General features: G+C 43.7%; 1 protein-coding gene across 3 annotated transcripts; it reads left to right on the forward strand.

The window, feature by feature from the left end:
* Window positions 1-493: 493 nt before the first annotated feature.
* On the forward strand, window positions 494-10,185 carry lgalslb (lectin, galactoside-binding-like b). Of its 3 annotated transcripts, none has more exons than XM_085427352.1 (5): window positions 494-902; window positions 1,438-1,536; window positions 1,626-1,714; window positions 2,532-2,718; window positions 5,172-10,185. In XM_085427352.1, the coding sequence occupies exons 1-5, from the start codon at window positions 870-872 to the stop codon at window positions 5,313-5,315; spliced, it is 552 nt and encodes a 183-aa protein (XP_085283478.1). In that variant the 5' UTR covers window positions 494-869; the 3' UTR covers window positions 5,316-10,185. The 3 variants fall into 3 exon arrangements, with proteins under 3 accessions (XP_085283478.1, XP_085283480.1, XP_085283479.1); XM_085427354.1 differs by having other exon boundaries at window positions 496-902; window positions 1,453-1,536; XM_085427353.1 differs by having other exon boundaries at window positions 501-902; window positions 1,444-1,536.
* The last annotated feature ends 10,497 nt before the right edge of the window (window positions 10,186-20,682 follow it).

Raw genomic sequence — 20,682 nt, forward strand, 5'->3', positions numbered from 1 at the left:
TCTTAACCCTGTCAGTACTCTCGCTGCAGCGTTTTGGATTAAGGGGAACATCAGTGCATCACTGAAGTCACAGTGCATTGATTTGCTTAGCGTGTAATGCCTTTAAATATCCACAAAGGGGCAGAGTGGACCAGTTTAACTAAACAACAGCCGGGCTAACGATTAGAGATGGGGGTTGAATATATAGAGAGCATACAGAAAGGACGGAGAGGGTTGCAAAAGTCAATGAAGAGACAGTGGGATTGTCCACTTCATTCGGTGAAAAGCAATTATGTCCCAGGCTCACAAGTGAGCAGAAACAGGTCCATTTGTAGCTATTTTTAACTCCCTGACGCCTCTGAGCCCTACAGTATTGTTTAATCATTCCAAAGTATTGAGTGTGCCCACTTTGGCCAATTAGGCCAAAACCCCCCAGTCTGTGTCACAGTCAAACTGGATAAACGACACGCGAGCGCAGTCTCATAAAGTAACCGCTTATTTAAACCAGCTAAAAGTCGTGTCCTGGATTGTTATCCCAACCTAGAAACCCCCCAAAGAATCCAAACAATGCGTTGTCTAATTGGGTGAAGGGTTGAGGGAAATCTGTCTGATTAGCCTTCTCCAACAGACGGGGATTAAGCTTTTGGTCTGTAATTATTATAAAGCATACGTCAGCAGACATCCACCCATTTCAGTGGAGCAGAGGGATCCTGCGAGGTGACTGTGCTCTCTCTCAGGCCAAGTCAGACGCGAGGACCCAAGAATAGGAGCAGTACTGGAGCAGGAACAGGAATATCCTCCTGAGTCAGTGCCACGACGCTGACAAACCACGCTCCCCGGCAGAGCTGCCTCTGCTCCGATAATCAGCATCCTATGCTATTCTGCTCAAGATGGCGGTGCAGGCAGCGGAGAAGGACGGAGTAGTGAGTATTTTGAAGGTTTTCGGGGAACCGATCCGGGGTTACGTGTGTTGGTATTTATTTTCTGTGCATGGGGGCCTGTTAGTTGCGATTTAAGCGCACCGTTAGGTCGATTATCCGGCGCTTATTGTAAATGCGGAGCGCCGGGCGCAGCGCATTCAGAGCGTAGGGCGACTCCTCTTTCATCTGTGGCCGGGGAGGAAATTGGGAAATCCAATACGCTGTGGTGAAATGCACCGGCGGTGTGTGCTCTTCTAGGCCACCCAGCCGGTGCGCATTTCCATCGTAGTGCAAGATGGTGCCAAATGTGGGGCTCATTTATAATAACTCATGGCTCCCGGCAGGAACGCTGATAACAACATGACAGGTCTGCTGCCACCTCGTCATTGTTGTTGCACGCCGCGTACGAGGCCACACTCTTGTGCATATATTGAATGATAGGCCTGTAGCCTCTTGTTGTGCCTTTAACCTCAGCCATGCAAGTTGTATATCCTACCTGACAGAGCGATAAATGATACTTTGCATCCTGTGTCTTTTGTCACTGGTGTTGAAGAATGTGGAAGAAGACCACCTGAATGACTCGCTGGGGAACCCCGGCCTCATCTCACCTGACAAGGAGGATTTATCACGCCTCCTGGTATGAAATATTTAAACGATTTCCCGAGTGTCCTTGTTTGATGCTCGCTCCTGGCTGTGCGTAATAAATTCAATGTGTGCAATGCGTAGACGGTGCCATTCAGCGGGCGCATCCGGGGGGGCATGCGGCCGGGGAAGAAGATAATAGTGATGGGCATCGTGGACCTGGAGCCAGACAGGTAACATAACACCTCACAAAGGCATACATGCACACACTCTTTATCTGGAGCCATGTTTTTATCTCTGCATATTTAAAACATTCTGATTTACGTCTGCACAGTACACATTCTTTGCTAAAGGATGTTAGAGATGGGATGGTTTTTTTTTTTTTTTTTTTTTTTTTTTTTTGTTCTTAGGCTAGTCAGACTTGCACGGCCACTCGAGGACACACTGAGTAATGCGTAGGCAGCCAGAAAGAACAGTGGCTCCTTAAGTATGCAGAGACAGGGCGTTCCCTCACCAGCAGGGAGAAAAAGGGGGGGGGATTTTCTTTTTTTTAAAAATTTTTAAAAAAAGAGAGAGATCCAGTGAAGCAGATTTGTTTGGGTGTGTCCTTACCCTACATGGAAACTTGTGTCAAACTTGGAAGAAACCTCTCGATGACCTCATCTTGTTTAGTGCCTGCTGCTGGGAGGGTTTTCCATGCCAAAGTTCATGTGAATGTCCCAACAGACAGAACAGCTCCAAGGCCTAAACACACAGTCTTTCTTTGTTGCGTCTCATTACTTAGAAACTTGATGCCTGTAACTGTGACCATAAACTTACACCAAGACGCATAACTGTGCAGCAGCAGCAGGGGAGGGTGGATAAACAGAACTAGCAGCAGGGATTATGCATAATTAACTCACAATTGGTGAGAATTGTTCTTACGCAGCAGAATTATGCATCTCATTTATCCCAGATTATCTGATGTGTGCTTTACCACTGCATCCTGCCTGAATACCCGATACCCCGGTTTTGGTTTTTTTTTTTTTTTTTTTTTTTTCATACCCTCAGCTTTGATGTCAGCCTGACCTGCGGACGTGATTCAGAGAAAGGGGAGCCTCCATTTGATGTGGCCCTGAAACTCACGGCTCGTTTCACTGACCGTCAGTTCCTTCGCAGCGCTCGGGTTTCTGGGAAATGGACAGAGGAGGAGGCGTCCACTGTGTATTTTCCCTTCATCCCTGATCAGCCTTTTAGGGTAAAAAAATCCCTTTTCTCACATCAAATAATTCTGGGTAATCCCCAGCAGTCGACTGTAGCAGATATTTTCAGAATTAGTTATGTGAGATTATCTGCGCAGCATGATAATGGAACACAAACAGGAAATGTTGTCCATGCTTCATCATATTGTAATGTAAATACAGCCTGTACCCCATATAGTGGCCTGTTTACTGCGTTAGGACCACATCAGCTGTTGTGGTGTGCTGAATGAGTTGGAGTTGGAGGGTGGAGGGGGTTGAGCAGCAGGGCATATGCATGATGAGTAATCTCATAACACCCGAGGACTTGTTAGCTCTTTAATGTCATATTCTGCTCCAATAAGTCTGCACATGAATAACACACATGGTGTACAGCTAAAAATATACAATAGTGGCAATGGAGCGAAGAACAAAGCATGAAGTTTCTCGAGATGTTTTCAGGACACTGAATGAAGTTGTTCTTTCTCCAGTGTAGCCGAAGGTCTGTTTAAAGTGCCAAGTTCACGACACCCACACGTTATGGTGCATTTCACGGTGACATTTGCTGCAGTGTTGGCAGCTCTGTGAAATCCATATAGAGGTTATACTTGAGGAGCTGGAGGCTAAAAGACGGCAAATGCCCAAAGCAACTGGGTCGGTAATTTGTGTACTTGTAACCATCTCTATTGCGTAATGTCTCGAAATGTTCAGGACTCTAGTGCATGTGTACAAATTTAGTAAAAATTTATTTTGGCACTGATTGCTGGAGCTATTTTTATTTATCTTGCATAGTGATTGTGACGTGATCTGCTTGAGAAGGAGGTCCAAAGTCTCTTACAGGTGCGCACTGCAGCTGAGTTTGGTTCACTGTCAAAACCAGTGCATATGATTAATCTCCTTTGCAAACTTAAACAATTCAGTAACCCCTTGCTATCCTTTTGATGGGGTACATTATAGTCCTGGAAGAGACCACTCCACCATAAGTTTATGGATTTACAGTGATCCTTACTTCTAAGGAGACACACACAATGTGAGCAAAACTATTCCAACATCATAACAGAGCCACTGGATCCCCTAATTGCTGGGGTCAAAGTAAAGTGTGTGTGTTAGTCCCCATAGGGAAATAGTTCCTCTGCATTTAACCCATTCACCCAGTGAAGCAGTGGGCAGCCGCCAGTGCAGCGCCCGGGGAGCAGTGTGTAGGGACGGTACCTTGCTCAGGGGTACCTCAGGGTAGCCGTTCAGTGGAGTCGAACCCCCGACCTTCCGATCATGGGGCTACCACTCTACCTACTGAGCTATCCCTGCCCCAGTCAAGGGTTTTTGCTTAGTGTGTTTTCCAGTCTGATATCTTTAAAACTCAGCTGTGGATGCATGAGAATTTTTACAAAGAGAAACTCTTTCTGTTTTTTAAGAATGCGAAATATGCATATGCAGACACAACAACTTAAGTTATTTTTAGAGGTGAACCCTGCATCTGGTTGTTGAATGTCAGCTCTCTGATAAAGTGTCATTGTTTGTGGTTGCAGCGTGACTGAGCAGGTCGGCACAGTCATGACTCTGTCGAAAGCTGGAGGCTGGAGATTAAGTCTGCCATGCAGAATGTTTAAAACAAACTCCCTCCTGAATCCAGGGGTATGTGGAGAGACACATGATGTGCTGTGGTCTCAGAGCAGGATGGTTTGTTTCTGCTGCTTCATCTAAAACATTCTGCCTTGAGTTGTTTGACGGTTTCTTTTTAAATTCCCCCCCACTGGCATAAACCACGCGGAGGTGTTTATGCAGTTACATTTTTGTTGTCGGTTTGTTAGGATTCAGTGTGTACACGTACAAACAAGAGAAGAAAATGAGAGCGAGGCTTAGCTCTAGCCTACTTATTCAATAACGTTTTGGGAGCTTTAAATGTTTTAACATCAACTAAAATAGCTGATAGTCATCCTCAGTGTAAGGGGTCATTTGGTCTTTCTCTTTACAAGCGGTTGTCTTTATCATGCACCCTAACCAAGGAAGAAAAAATGACAGATTAGCTTGGGTAAAAGACCGAAAGTTGAGGCACACAACGATGTGTGCCGCTGGTAAAGTTTCTGAGCTGCCTTTCCTCATAACAAGCATCCGTCAACGTTTTCTCCATTTAAAGCAATGCAATATCAGGGATTGTAACATCTAGTCCTTTACTGAATCTATTTTGTAATTGTTTACTCAAATTGAAACTGCACAAATAATATTTTTATATTAACGAGCAGAGAAAGAAATGGTTGTATAAAGTGAGATGCGTCCCTTCAGCTCATGAGGTGATTGTGTGTAACTCTGACACAGCTTTTTCCACCCACCCAATTTCTTCTGCTTATTGTGACTGTATGGAATGAGTGTGTTCAGTCTCTACTTGTCATGAAGTCAAAAGCGGTTAAAGTGCGGTATTTTCTTTCCACCTTTTGCCTAACTGTTTTTCTCCATGTCTTTCTTCCTTCTGCAGATTGAGATCCACTGCGAGCACCAGAGGTTCCGGATATTCGTGGATGGACACCAGCTCTTTGACTTTTATCACAAAGTAAAATCTTTGCCCTCTATCGACACAGTACGAATACAAGGAGACCTACAGATTACCAAGCTTGGTTAACTTGCCCTCTGACCAATTCCCGCTCCGCAAGTCGTGTGTGAAGCAAGGACTTGATCACACATGACCACACACACACGTGCGCCTGTTACATCATCATCCATAGCCCATCGTACAGCACTGCATCAGCATAGTAACTGGATCAAAGTTTTTCTGCTTTGCTGTTTCTTCTTCTTCCTCTTCTTTATGTTGAACCAGGATCTGATGTGATGGTGCTTTGTGGGTGAATGTGTTTGATCCATTTTTCAGGTATTTTTCCCTTGTAGCCCCAGTTTTTAGATCAGCGAACTTGTAGCTTATTTATAGGACATTCCACTTTTATGTCGAATCCTTTAGGGAATTTGAGATGGAGGCAGGTGTGGAGGTTTGGAAAAAACCAGTTAGATAAAAATATCTGACAATTAGCAGCTAAAGTGAAAGTTAAGTGTTGCTCATGGATAGAACAAAATCAAAAACTTAAACTCAATTCAACTCACTTTGTTTAAACATACAAGCGTCCTCTTAAATCTTTTGCTGACCAAGCAACGTGAACAAATGTGCAGTAAAACTCACAGGCCAGAGCAGTGTTCCCAAATCAGGCGGATACATGATGTTATGCGAGATGCAACTGGTTTCAATTCAAATATACCTGGACATATATGTATATTTGATATGCTTTAGTTAGATTGAGCTCAGCACAGCTGGATGTGTAACTATTTCAAAAACTCATCTGAGCACAACACAAGACAGCATAGCGGCCTGTTTTCTCTCTGCTGATGTATATCCAACTCTGCTGGCACTCCTCTGCATCCCTTGGGTTTATTCCAGTTGTCATGGTAACACGTTGCAGCCTCATTGACCTAAATACTCAAAAATGAGGATTATATCATGACAAGATGTAGCATCCCATGCTTAACACAGCGTGTCTGGGTAGTTTGCACTTTTCTTTTTTTTTCTTCTTTTTTTTAACTACAGCCACTCTCCTGTCAGTAGATTGCGCTATAGAGGCAGTAGAGCTGCAGAGAAATGTTATTTAAAATTTGACTTCTGCTCCTTTTTTCTTTTGCAAGCCTCATCAGAGTTGAACACTAAAATAAGATAGAAGTTTTACTCCTTATATGAAGAAGAAACCGTGCTGTCATCGAGGTCACAGGTTCAGCCGGGTGCAGGTTCAGTCACACATTTTGGAGTCAGGGGTCAGATCCTGGGGGTACTTTGAATGTATAGGGTTGATGTTTTTTTTTTGTTTATCTTTTTTTTTTTTTTTCTTTGATAGTAGCATAGAAGATATAGTGATGCACAGATTAATTTCTCAATGTCACAGTTTTTGGTGGTATGGCTGGTGCTGTTTTAGTCCATTATAGGTCTTGTGTGTCTCATGGCTTTTTAAAAAAAGAAAAAGGTTTTCCTGAATCATTCCTCATCGGCATCTTGCCCACACTGATGCAGTCTCATCCTTTCCTAGCGCTGCAGGCTGTGTTTTAGAAGTGTAACTAACACAAATGTCTGGTCTCTTATGCGTTGTTTTCTTTATGACAGTTTCCTTCACTGGGGCAGGGAGCAAGTTCTAAAAAATATAGAGAAGAGATCTTCAAGTTAAACCCACAAGTATTGTGTGTATGAAATCTTAAGGTGCTCTGTTTACACTCTTCCAGTATCAACGCTGATTATGCGTTATCAGGTTTTTGGGTTTTTTTTTCCATACTCTAGAAAGATGTAAAAACTCACTGCAGACATTAAAAGGTACTTTTTTTTTCTGTTTATGCATTTGTGTTTTTTGGCACAACTTCACCTACTTCTAATATGCAGGTAGGAGAAGGAAAAGTCTGAGGAAGACAAAGCTCTTGCAAAAAGCTGGCCAGATTTGTTCTAGACAAATGGCTTAGGGCAGCAATAAAGTTTCTTTGTTGCTGAAGCCTTGACCTCTTTAAAGGGTTTTATAAGAAAAATGATTTAAGTTTAAGTTATGTTCATGGGTCAGTTATTAGCCTGAATATATTTGCCAAGTTGTGAAAAATCCCTTTTGTGTGTAATTAAAATTGTATTTATTAAAAGTTGGTAAACGGTTATTACCAGTCCCACTTTTAGAAATGTTAATAAATCATTAAAGTTTCCTGGGTTTCTAAAGATGCATTAAAGCTGAAATTATAAACGTTGATAAGCTGTTCATGAATAATAGATACACTCTGGTGCAGATGCCCTGCAGCTGTTTCCCAGACACTTAAAAGAACAAGGCACGTGTCATTTCACATGAAGGGTTAGCCAAAGGGGTTTTTCACAACTGAAACGTTTCCTGAAACTGCTCATAAATGTGATTTGTTACACATTTATAACACGTTAGGGGGTGTAACAGAAACCAAAGTCATGATACAAATAGTACATTTTGAAGGTCATTCAGGTACAGAAGTATCATGCATCACAATAATGGAAAAATGGAATGGCGTACGCTGTTTTTCTAGAATTATTACATTGTTAGAAATCATTAAACTATTCAATAGAAATTCACAGAATAAATGATCGCAACTTGTAAATGTTGGAAAGCGGCGCTGCTGGTTCTGTTTATGACAGTAAAACCTAAACCAGGTTTCATGAGCCTGTTTGATCCCTTTTGAGGACTTTTTTTAGCAGTTTGACACTGAAGAAGTGAACAGCAGTTGCCTGCACAAAACTGCTCAGACATTTTGACATTTTCACCCTCACATATTCTGTGTTTATCATAAGCCAATGATGGTTTTTGGATCGAATTTTTGCTGCTGTAAAATTGGAGTAAGCCATGAATGAGGCTTCCTTTGTGGGCAAACTCTAAGGAAACTTCTTCATTACCTGTGGGCAGCGTTTGTCAAAATGCAGAAAGGCTGCTTTCTATACATGCATGAGTATTTGCTAGTTCCTTTGATATAGCAATAACATCGCTGCTCCTAGAGCTGACTCTAAGCTTCTTTTTGCCTGGTTGGTCAGACAGCGTCTTCCTGAGTTCCTCGTTTTACCCAAATTTATTCTGGACACAAACGAGCGTGGTACTGAGAATTGCAGTGTAACGGATAGGTGTGTGTGAATCATTCTTACTTTAGTATTACAAGGGCAAATGTGTCCAAATAACATGTAATTATGCTGATTGGGCATGTTGTTGGATGCTATTGGTATTCTGGTGACCATATTTAGTAACAGTTTACTGTAATAATGTTGATATAGTCCATGGAAGTATGTTTGAGTGATGTAAAAACAAGATGTGTGTTGAAGGGTGATGCAGGTTCATGTTTTGGGTCTTCAGTTTACTGTGTTGACAGCAGCAGGAGGTACGGGGGAGGGAGAGGAACAATTCAAGGCTTCCTGTGCTCATTCCAGGGAGCTCTTTATATGTGTGCAGAGCTGAGCTGGGAGTCTGTTTGGCTCAGCATAGTGTACACTTGAACTCTGCCATTAGCAAATTGTTTCTGGAACTGCTGTGTTTTTTTCCAGCTGAGCGCAGTTTGTTTTCCTCTAGGTTTTTAGATGTGGTGCAGGTACAGGATAAGCTTGTGGGGTACTTACCTATTTTGTACTGTTGCACTTTAAAAAAATTGCAAAACTCACAGCGAGAAGAAAACAGTTAAAGCATTTTTACTGTTAAATATGCAGGCCTCTTTTTCTGATCTCCTAATGATCCCACATCTTTTGAAGAACAACCTTGGGAAATCATAATTTATTGCTCTTTGTAACTCTTATTTTATTTTCTCTGCAACACTTTAAAAATGTAACTGAAAAGCTGAATGTCATTTTCTGGCTGATTGTAATCTAATGGTAACCCAGGTGAAATTACTGTCCACAATCACCCCAGTTATTTAGGACCTGCCCTTTTATACCCATTCAGTGAAGTAAATCTTTACACTCTTCCTACCCTTAAAATCCAGCAAGTCTGATGTAAGAGAAGGAGTGTTTGTTTTTGTTTTTTTACCCATGTCTGTCTGTTGGTTACCCTCCTTTCGGACTTTGGATGTACGTGGACTCAGGGTTTTTATTTTTGAAGAAAACACATGAAAGCATTTGTTGTGCATGTAAGCTAGTACCTGGCAATTTGGAAAGACGACAGATTGACGTACCAACAATGCATTGCCAGTTTCTGTTTCAGTCAAGCATGCGGTTTTATTTCTTTTTGCCATCTATCCACTGTCTGTTCTTTTGGGCTGTATTTTTTTATGGCCTAATGTGGACTCGAGTATTGAATTAAAATCATTTCCCCATGAGTTTCACCAGGTTAAAGAGCGGTTTTCTAAAAGGTGCTAAAATGACTTCATGGTGTTCATTGAGTAGAAGTAGGCTGATGTGTTGCTGATGTGTTTGTGCGGTTGATCATGTTATCATTTGTATTTATTACACCATAACCAGCAGCTTTGTGTGTGGTAAAGATATCCTGACTGTATAGCTAACGTTTTGCTGTTTATATGAAGGCGCGTTGAAAAGCTGAGTCTTTTATAATAATGAAAGTGTTTTCTTTGGCTCTGGGTTCTGATGTGTACAAATATTACAAATGATATGGAAAAAGAGTATTGTCTTAAACTGCAACCTTTCCCATTTCCAGATGCTTTTCTTTTAACTGCACAACAGTTTCCTGTCATTGTTTTCAAGGATGTACTGAGTCGGAGGATCACTCGTGTGCCGGCTGCAGTAACTTTGATCTCCCTGATACTCTTTCATCTCACGCATCATGTTGGCTGTTTGATCTGCTGAAAACAGGAGCACTTGTAATTACCACATGATGTCACATTCCCGAAATAAATAGAGTTGACTGTAAACTTTGTGAGAATGTGCACACGGCCAGTGTTTAGATGAACACAATACATGCTCCAAATGTTTTCCCCCCTCTATGCTTTTGTAAAAACAGCTCCTTTGCAAACCAATAAACTTCTTACGTTGAGTTTTTTCTTCTGATCACTTTTTGTGTTAAATAATTTTGAAGGTTATAGATGCATATCGATGAGGAGATTGATGATATATATTAGTCTCCTGTGTTTGTGTTTAGACCTGTCTTTCTCTTTCCCCTCACTCCAAAACCTGTTATGGCAGATAGATGTCTTCCTCTGGTTTTGCTTGAGGTATCTTTCTGTTAAAAGGGAATTCTTCCTCCCTGCTCCTCCTCTAAAACATTCTGAGTTTGGTGATTTCAAGGAGAACGGTACTTGTCTGACTGCATTGTGCCTAGTGTAAAGTTTGGTGGAGGGGGGATTATGGTGTGGGGTTGTTTCTCAGGCGATGGGCCCCTTCGATCCAGTGAAAGGAACTCTTAATGCTTCAGCATACCAAATCATCTTGGACAATTTCATGATCCCAACTTTGTGGGAACAGTTGGGTGAAGACCCCTTCCTGTTTCAATATGACTGCGTACCAGTCATGGATGAGCAAGTTTGGTGTGGAAAAATCTGACCGGCCGGCACGGAGTCCTGACCTCAATCTGACCGAATGCTTTTGGGATGAATCAGAGTGGAGACTGTGAGCCAGGCCTTATCATCCAACATCAGTGTCTGACCTCACAAATTCTGATACACTTGTAAACTTTGTGGAAAGCCTTCCCATAAGAGTTGAAGCTGTTATAGCTACAGTTCATATATGTGTGAAGTGAATACGTGGTCATCTTGGCCACGTCTACATGTCAAGATGCATCCACTGCAGTTTCACTTCATATTTCTCACATCGTATATTTTAAATTTCCACTAGGATATGTATGTTCATAATGGAATTCTCCCAATGAGTCAGAAATGCAAGGACAAAAACAGACAATCAACAGATAATTTGGTATATTTCTATTCCTGATCCCTAATAAATAAAAAAAAGAGGTTCTTTCATGTTTAAGAGAAGCACCTGAATTCTCAGAAGAAATGATTCTTCCTCTTTCATCTTTCAGCTCACAGCCGGAGAAGAGTCCCAACTCAGAGGCTCAGCAGAGGCAAGATCAGTTATTTCTGCACATGAAAGAGGGAGAAGAGGAGCTCACATTAATGCTGGGTCCTTTCCCTCCAGCACAAAATCTTTATACTGAAACAGAAGGACTTACCATCTGTCAGGCCCCTTCATCAGACTGCTCTGCTTCTGCACATGTAAATAAAGAATAAGAAGATGAAGGCATGCCATGGAGCCTCCAGTCAGGTCGCTGCTGTCTCTGAAGAGTACTTGGCAGCATGTGCAACATCCATGAAAAATATCTAATCATTTACAATCTCACACTGAGATAAACTTCTGCTGTGTTTGCTGTGCTTGTTTTAAAGAGGATGTTGACCTCATAATACATGCGAACATGACAAATCATTCAGGCAGACATAACAAGTGTTTGATCCGAGTGTGCCCCTGTGTGTTCATCAAAGAATCCATACAGGAGAGAAACTGCACTGTTGCCTCACTTGATGCAGAACAGCAGCAATTCAAGATATTACCTGAGATATTGTAGAGATAAAAAAGTAAACAGCTCATTTACGGTCCACTGTGCAAAGGTCAAAGAGAGATCATGTCTTCAGCTCGGTGTGCCAGGGAGCCAAGAGTGCCTGCTTCTTCTGACAACCGACCTTATTGTGCTCAGTTTTTTAATTAATGCTAATGGAGAATATTTCTTCCTAGCTACTGCATGTTTTTCAGTTATGATAAAACAGCTCAACAGTTCAGATTATTTCCTTTGCGACTATCTACAGTGACCAGCAGAGGTTTAGCAGTCTTTCAGTCACTAAGTCCCCAGGGCTGAGGGCACAAATTAAAAAAGGTCTGGACCACCACCATGGTTCAGCGCCTCAGTAATGTATGGAGGGGAAAAGAGCTCCACCTAGAAAGAACCATTTGTGGTTGTTCACTCAGAATCTATTCCTGAAGCCTGCAGAGCTCAGCATTTTTCTGAATCCTGTTTTCTGCCTCACACATCCATCGCCTCCCTCCTTTTCTGCACCTTGCACATTTTTTAGCAGTTTTGCTCAGAGCTGAGGGTGAAGTTGCACTGTGATGATAACTGCCCCAAGTTAGAGGAAGAGACAACAGTGTTTCTAGATTGCAGCACCCTTAGCTAGCAGACTTTGTGATATTCATATCACTGATGCACAACTGGTGCATTTTTTCCATTAATGATTAAAAACTTTTCACCCACTTTTCAGTGAAGCACTTTTGATGTAGTTGGATATTTTTAGGCTGCTTTGCAGAAGATGCAGCATTTTTAATATCCACCTGCAGAGTTTTCAAGTCAGGTCACTCCAAAATATCCTGCTTGTGTTCCTTAAAGTAGATCATGGTGCTTTTTTTTTAAATTTGCAAAATCATACACAACGTACTCAATTGAAAACTGATACAGTTTTGTGTTTCGTTTAAATCACAGATGCTACATTAGACATGGTTATTTTGTCTCTTAACCATTTAAAAAATTATGGGACATATTTTTCCAACAGAATTGAGAAGATGGCATTGTGAATTTTGATTCCTTTGCATGTAGCAGCTGTCTTTGGAGAAACTGTTAATTCACTTCACTGGATTGTGTTGATATGGTTTTAAGGAAATGCTTGAGACTTGAGATAAAAATGGATGCATATATTTAAGAGATGCTGTTCATGTTTTTAAGACCTAAAGTGCACTGGTTAAACTATTTTTTCATGTTACTTCATGACACAACTATGTCAAAAGGACATCTACTCATCCATCTATCCATATCTTGCTACTTATCTGGGTTTGGGTTGCAGGGACAGAAGGTCCAAGCAGAAACATAAAGACCTTACTCGCATCTCCTTCTTCCAGCTGTGTGTAAATGAAGTGGAAAATATAATTACCCAGAGGAGATGGAGAGATTCACCCACAGGTTACAGAGAAGCAGGTGGATCAAAACATCTGTCCATACATGGGAGCCTGTACTTTAAACAGTGTTGAAAGGAAAAATCTCAAATTACATCACTGACAACACGGCTGATGTATTGAAGTGATGCTTCTTTTTCTTCATTATAACACTGAAGCCTTTGTGAAGCTGAAACAGTAACCGGAGTGAGAAAAGTCTCGTTTGTGTAAAAATTTAAAAATGAACTCTTTACAAAAGCTCAAACAAGTTATTTCATTACATGTGCCTTAGCATGTCTGACACTCAGCACTGCATAACTGAACTGTATTGAAAGTGAACATTCCCACAAGATTTAACATGTTTTGCATAAAATACAAGCTGCATCAGAAAAACAATGCAATTTTAAATGTATCCAGTTTAAATTTCAATAATTTTCCGCTTCATTGCCAGGACATAAAATATCCCAAATGACCTCACCTAATGACATTACTCACCCACTCCATCCTCCCCTCTTTTTTCTCTCAATTACCTCCTATAAGGTCTGTGTGTAAGGAAAATAAGTAATACTGTCGCAGTGAAGTTGTAATATGCACTCATGCCAGTAGCAGTTTATGAAGAAATAAAATTAATACTGATTAGAACTGAGTTCAGCTTAGTAGTTTGAGCCTCCACACCAGTCTCAGTTTTTCATGTGACCCACTGGGAAAATGAATAGTCCACCCTGGTATGGTTTGCAGACAGTGAATATTTGTTATTAATCTCGTACACCGTATAAATGCCTCACATTTTAATCAGGCTTCTTGTAGAAACAAGATGCTGCTGCGTCTCTGCTCACATTGAGAGGCAGAGGTTGAGGTTGTGTGTGAGAAATATATTACTATGAATTACTAGGCTAACAATTACACCAAACTGCATTGCCTCTGTGCTGACCGATGGTGCTCAGTGGCTTTTGCTCCTTGCTTTTAAATCAGATGTCACTCTCAAGATAAACACAAGCTACAGCAGCAAGCAGTCTTAGCTGAGGAAACAAAGATACATTTCCTCATTTAATATAAAATATTGTGGTGATGTTATGTTATATTAGGCAGGCAGCTGCCCAAATTACACTGTGACAATCAAAAGTATATCTATTTTGAACGCCTCAGCTGGAAAAAATTCAAAATGGTTTATAAAGTTGGCCACAGGTCTGTATGTAAATGGGAGTTAAAACATTACTTCATATTTGGATATGTATGATGTTAGTGTTTCTAAAATACTTAAAAATGTCTTTATTAATAAAGTAAACTAAAAAATAGACATTATTAAATTTTATACTTTTAACTACTGACTTGAACATAATATGAAATACCGTATTTCCCGGACTACAAAGCGCACCTGAATATTAGCCGCACAAGCTAAAATCAGGGGAAAATCCTGTTTTGTACATACATTAGCCGCACCTGACCAAAAGCCGCAGGTGTTTCAATGTTGACTCATCATATGTAAGAGAATATGCACAAAGGGAATTGTCAGGAAAGAGATGGCTGTTTGGAGACACACCCCTTTTATTAATATTTTGAAAAACAAGTTATGGGTACATATTTGCACATGTGCTGTGCTTCATAAATGAGTAACAAATGTATTACATAACAATAACCTACAGCACACCAGAAAAATAGATTCGGACTACCTTTTAGGCTCAGGTGCAGTGACACGGCTTTAACAAGAAGAAAAGTCAGTCATTCACCACCATCTTCCTGCGCTCTAAAACCACCAAAGTCCTCTTCTCCAGTGTCGGATACAAACAGGATCAGGATGGCTTCGTCATCCACTCTCAGCTTCTTTCCTTCGTTGTCACTTTCAAAACCAAAGAAATCCTCATTGTCATTGTCAGTGTCGGAGTCGAACACCCTCTGAAGGGCCGTGGCGGTGTCCTCCTCTTCATCATGCAGCAGTCCAGCCCTTCGAAATCCGTTGGTGATCGTGGATGTTTTCACACTTTTCCACGCTGTCAGAATCCACCGGTGGAGTTGAGCACAACTTGCTTTTCACAAGTTTATCGCCGCTCGTCATCCACGACTCCCGCTGAACGCGTAGCGCTACTTTGAAGTTTGTTTTTCGCGCTACTTGTACGGCACTATGTTGCCTGGCGGATGGACATGTGACCAACATACCACTCTTGAACCCCGATCCTTCCGCCAGGCAACGTAGTGCCGTACAACAGCGGAACAAACAAAACAAATCGTCTTACGATATCACAAAAATCATGGAAAATCCATAGAAAAGCCGCACCTGACTAAAAGCCGCAGGGTTCAAAGCTTGTGCAAAAAGTAGCGGCTTATAGCCCGACAATTACGGTAATGTGTTTCCACTGTGGGAATGATGGATCCAATGACAAATAACTTCCAGATTAGTAAAGTTATATTTTTATTTTTTCTAGTTTTCCATTTCTATTTAGATGATTTATATTCATATTTAAAATGAACAGGATCATAAAAAAAACCCACTGCAAGTGTAACAAAAATATGTTGAAATCAAATGGTATGTTATGTGAAATCAATATGAAACAATGACACATGCATTTTATCCAATTTTTTTATTTTATTTAATTTTTCCCAATTGTCCAAATTAGTCTTTGATTGACTTATCAGCGGTTGGTTTTAAAAAAATAAAAGCCCCAAAAATCCCCTATGAGCAAGCACTTGGCGACGGTGGGGAGGAAAAACTCCCTTTTAACGGGGAGAAACCTCCGACAGAACCAGGCTCAGGAAGGGGTGGCCATCTGTCGCTGCCGAGTGGGCTTAAAATGTTCACTGTCCATCTTCCTTCTGACAGGAACTTCCTACAGACCAGGTATGAATGATGCCTGAGTGGACATACAAAACTCACAAGTTCCTGGCTCTCACGGCTCCTATGCAGAGGGTTAGTCGAAGAAGGAGGGGCATCGCGAGGGGCGTCGGGGGACGGGGGACTGTGCCTCACTGCCCTCCCCCTCTCCAAGAAACCCGTCTTCAACCGAGTCGAGAGAGCCGGGAACTTGTGAGGTGTGCATGTCCTGGTGAGCCTCCACCTGTTGTAGGTGGGTGCAGCCTCGACTGTACAGAGACAGACCAGACCAGCTGCACCACACAGACACTTCAAACCTCATCTGAGGACAAAAAACACATATATACATACATCTTACTTTTAAAAAAATAATAAAGTTAGGGTTCCTTTACAATGTCAGAAGGAGGGAGGCACTAAGGCACCGCCTTCCGCCCCTCGACGCCCTCGCGGTGCCCCCTCCTTCTGACAGGAACTTCCTACAGACCAGGTATGAATGATGCCTGAGTGGACATACAAAACTCACAAGTTCCTGGCTCTCACGGCTCCTATGCAGAGGGTTAGTCGAAGAAGGAGGGGCATCGCGAGGGGCGTCGGGGGACGGGGGACTGTGCCTTAATGCCCTCCCCCTCTCCAAGAAACCCGTCTTCAACCGAGTCGAGAGAGCCGGGAACTTGTGAGGTGTGCATGTCCTGGTGAGCCTCCACCTGTTGTAGGTGGGTGCAGCCTCGACTGTACAGAGACAGACCAGACCAGCTGCACCACACAGACACTTCAAACCTCATCTGAGGACAAAAAACACACACATACATACATACATACATACATACATACATCTTACTTTTAAAAAAATAATAAAGTTAGGGTTCCTTTACAATGTCAGAAGGAGGGAGGCACTAAGGCACCGCCTTCCGCCCCTCGACGCCCTCGCGGTGCCCCCTCCTTCTGACAGGAACTTCCTACAGACCAGGTATGAATGATCCCTGAGTGGACATACAAAACTCACAAGTTCCTGGCTCTCACGGCTCCTATGCAGAGGGTTAGTCGAAGAAGGAGGGGCATCGCGAGGGGCGTCGGGGGACGGGGGACTGTGCCTCACTGCCCTCCCCCTCTCCAAGAAACCCGTCTTCAACCGAGTCGAGAGAGCCGGGAACTTGTGAGGTGTGCATGTCCTGGTGAGCCTCCACCTGTTGTAGGTGGGTGCAGCCTCGACTGTACAGAGACAGACCAGACCAGCTGCACCACACAGACACTTCAAACCTCATCTGAGGACAAAAAACACACACATACATACATACATACATACATACATACATCTTACTTTTAAAAAAATAATAAAGTTAGGGTTCCTTTACAATGTCAGAAGGAGGGAGGCACTAAGGCACCGCCTTCCGCCCCTCGACGCCCTCGCGGTGCCCCCTCCTTCTGACAGGAACTTCCTACAGACCAGGTATGAATGATCCCTGAGTGGACATACAAAACTCACAAGTTCCTGGCTCTCACGGCTCCTATGCAGAGGGTTAGTCGAAGAAGGAGGGGCATCGCGAGGGGCGTCGGGGGACGGGGGACTGTGCCTCACTGCCCTCCCCCTCTCCAAGAAACCCGTCTTCAACCGAGTCGAGAGAGCCGGGAACTTGTGAGGTGTGCATGTCCTGGTGAGCCTCCACCTGTTGTAGGTGGGTGCAGCCTCGACTGTACAGAGACAGACCAGACCAGCTGCACCACACAGACACTTCAAACCTCATCTGAGGACAAAAAACACATACATACATACATACATCTTACTTTTAAAAGAATAATAAAGTTAGGGTTCCTTTACAATGTCAGAAGGAGGGAGGCACTAAGGCACCGCCTTCCGCCCCTCGACGCCCTCGCGGTGCCCCCTCCTTCTGACAGGAACTTCCTACAGACCAGGTATGAATGATGCCTGAGTGGACATACAAAACTCACAAGTTCCTGGCTCTCACGGCTCCTATGCAGAGGGTTAGTCGAAGAAGGAGGGGCATCGCGAGGGGCGTCGGGGGATGGGGGACTGTGCCTTAATGCCCTCCCCCTCTCCAAGAAACCCGTCTTCAACCGAGTCGAGAGAGCCGGGAACTTGTGAGGTGTGCATGTCCTGGTGAGCCTCCACCTGTTGTAGGTGGGTGCAGCCTCGACTGTACAGAGACAGACCAGACCAGCTGCACCACACAGACACTTCAAACCTCATCTGAGGACAAAAAACACATACATACATACATACATACATACATACATACATCTTACTTTTAAAAAAATAATAAAGTTAGGGTTCCTTTACAATGTCAGAAGGAGGGAGGCACTAAGGCACCGCCTTCCGCCCCTCGACGCCCTCGCGGTGCCCCCTCCTTCTGACAGGAACTTAGGAACTTCCTACAGACCAGGTATGAATGATGCCTGAGTGGACATACAAAACTCACAAGTTCCTGGCTCTCACGGCTCCTATGCAGAGGGTTAGTCGAAGAAGGAGGGGCATCGCGAGGGGCGTCGGGGGACGGGGGACTGTGCCTTAATGCCCTCCCCCTCTCCAAGAAACCCGTCTTCAACCGAGTCGAGAGAGCCGGGAACTTGTGAGGTGTGCATGTCCTGGTGAGCCTCCACCTGTTGTAGGTGGGTGCAGCCTCGACTGTACAGAGACAGACCAGACCAGCTGCACCACACAGACACTTCAAACCTCATCTGAGGACAAAAAACACACACATACATACATACATACATACATCTTACTTTTAAAAAAATAATAAAGTTAGGGTTCCTTTACAATGTCAGAAGGAGGGAGGCACTAAGGCACCGCCTTCCGCCCCTCGACGCCCTCGCGGTGCCCCCTCCTTCTGACAGGAACTTAGGAACTTCCTACAGACCAGGTATGAATGATGCCTGAGTGGACATACAAAACTCACAAGTTCCTGGCTCTCACGGCTCCTATGCAGAGGGTTAGTCGAAGAAGGAGGGGCATCGCGAGGGGCGTCGGGGGATGGGGGACTGTGCCTCACTGCCCTCCCCCTCTCCAAGAAACCCGTCTTCAACCGAGTCGAGAGAGCCGGGAACTTGTGAGGTGTGCATGTCCTGGTGAGCCTCCACCTGTTGTAGGTGGGTGCAGCCTCGACTGTACAGAGACAGACCAGACCAGCTGCACCACACAGACACTTCAAACCTCATCTGAGGACAAAAAACACATACATACATACATACATACATACATCTTACTTTTAAAAAAATAATAAAGTTAGGGTTCCTTTACAATGTCAGAAGGAGGAAGGCACTAAGGCACCGCCTTCCGCCCCTCGACGCCCTCGCGGTGCCCCCTCCTTCTGACAGGAACTTCCTACAGACCAGGTATGAATGATTCCTGAGTGGACATACAAAACTCACAAGTTCCTGGCTCTCACGGCTCCTATGCAGAGGGTTAGTCGAAGAAGGAGGGGCATCGCGAGGGGCGTCGGGGGACGGGGGACTGTGCCTCACTGCCCTCCCCCTCTCCAAGAAACCCGTCTTCAACCGAGTCGAGAGAGCCGGGAACTTGTGAGGCGTGCATGTCCTGGTGAGCCTCCACCTTTTATAGGTGGGTGGCAGACCAGGCTGCACCACACAGACATTTCACACCTCATCTGAGGACAAAAACTACAAGAATATCGTAAAAAGCAAACCTTGGAAACGTGCAGGGTTACAAGAGACGGCAGCGCTGCAGACGTGAACCAGTTCAGGCTGTGCGAATGTCAGTTTCACTCCTATATATGACCTCCTATCGCAGAATGCGTTACTGTGACAACACAGGCTTTGTGCTTTGAAGTGTGGTGTTTGGTGACGGCATTGGAACGGTCTGTGATCTTACGTCACACGAGCCCGGATAAATTTGAAAAAGGCGTTTTCATCTGTAAACGCTCCGTGTCCAGACTACCGTTTTCACAGAGTTGTGCGTCCACATTGAAACGGCCGAAACCGCTTACCTTCCATTACTGCGCATGCGTGAAACGCAAGGTGATTCGACCTGCCTCATTTCCGTCTGCCGTTAATCCGGTTGTTCAGTGATTACGCGACCCCAGCCAACATTTATATGTGGGGCCCATATGGTTTGGAAATGGGCTGAAAAATGGGCCCCATATAGGATTGTCCGCGGGTTCCGTAATGGCCCCATATTAAATGCCCATATAGGTGTTATGTTAGGAAAATCTGGGAACTAAATGGGCCCCAACTGGGAAAAGTACACAGAAACCCACCTGGGCCCCATCTTTCAAGTTTTTGTGGGTACCATGTAGGCACCACATAGGCTAAAAAAGTGGGTTTTAAGTGGGATTGTCCGCAGGTTCCATAATGGCCCCATTTTATAAGCCCATCTCGGTGTTATATTGGTAAAATCTGGGAACTAAATGTGCCCCAACTGGGAAAAGTACACAGAAACCCACCTGGGCCCCATCTTTCAAGTTTTTTGTGGGTACCATGTGGGCACCACATAGGCTAAAAAGTGGGTTTTAAGTGGGATTGTCTGCGGGTTCCATAATGGCCCCATTTAATAAGCCCATCTCGGTATTATATTGGTAAAATCTGGGAACTAGATGGACCCCAACTGGGCAAAGTACACAGAAACCCACCTAGGCCCCATCTTTCAAGTTTTTGTGGGTACCATGTGGGCACCACATAGGCTAAAAAGTGGGTTTTAAGTGGGATTGTCCGCGGGTTCCGTAATGGCCCCATTTTATAAGCCCATCTCGGTGTTATATTGGTAAAATCTGGGAACTAAATGGGCCCCAACTAGGAAAAGTACACAGAAACCCACCCGGGCCCCACCTTTCAAGTTGTTTT

Source organism: Rhamphochromis longiceps, linkage group LG13 (assembly GCF_057381845.1).
Source record: "Rhamphochromis longiceps isolate RC_006_pf linkage group LG13, R_longiceps_female_GT1.1, whole genome shotgun sequence".
Classification (NCBI taxonomy): domain Eukaryota; kingdom Metazoa; phylum Chordata; class Actinopteri; order Cichliformes; family Cichlidae; genus Rhamphochromis; species Rhamphochromis longiceps.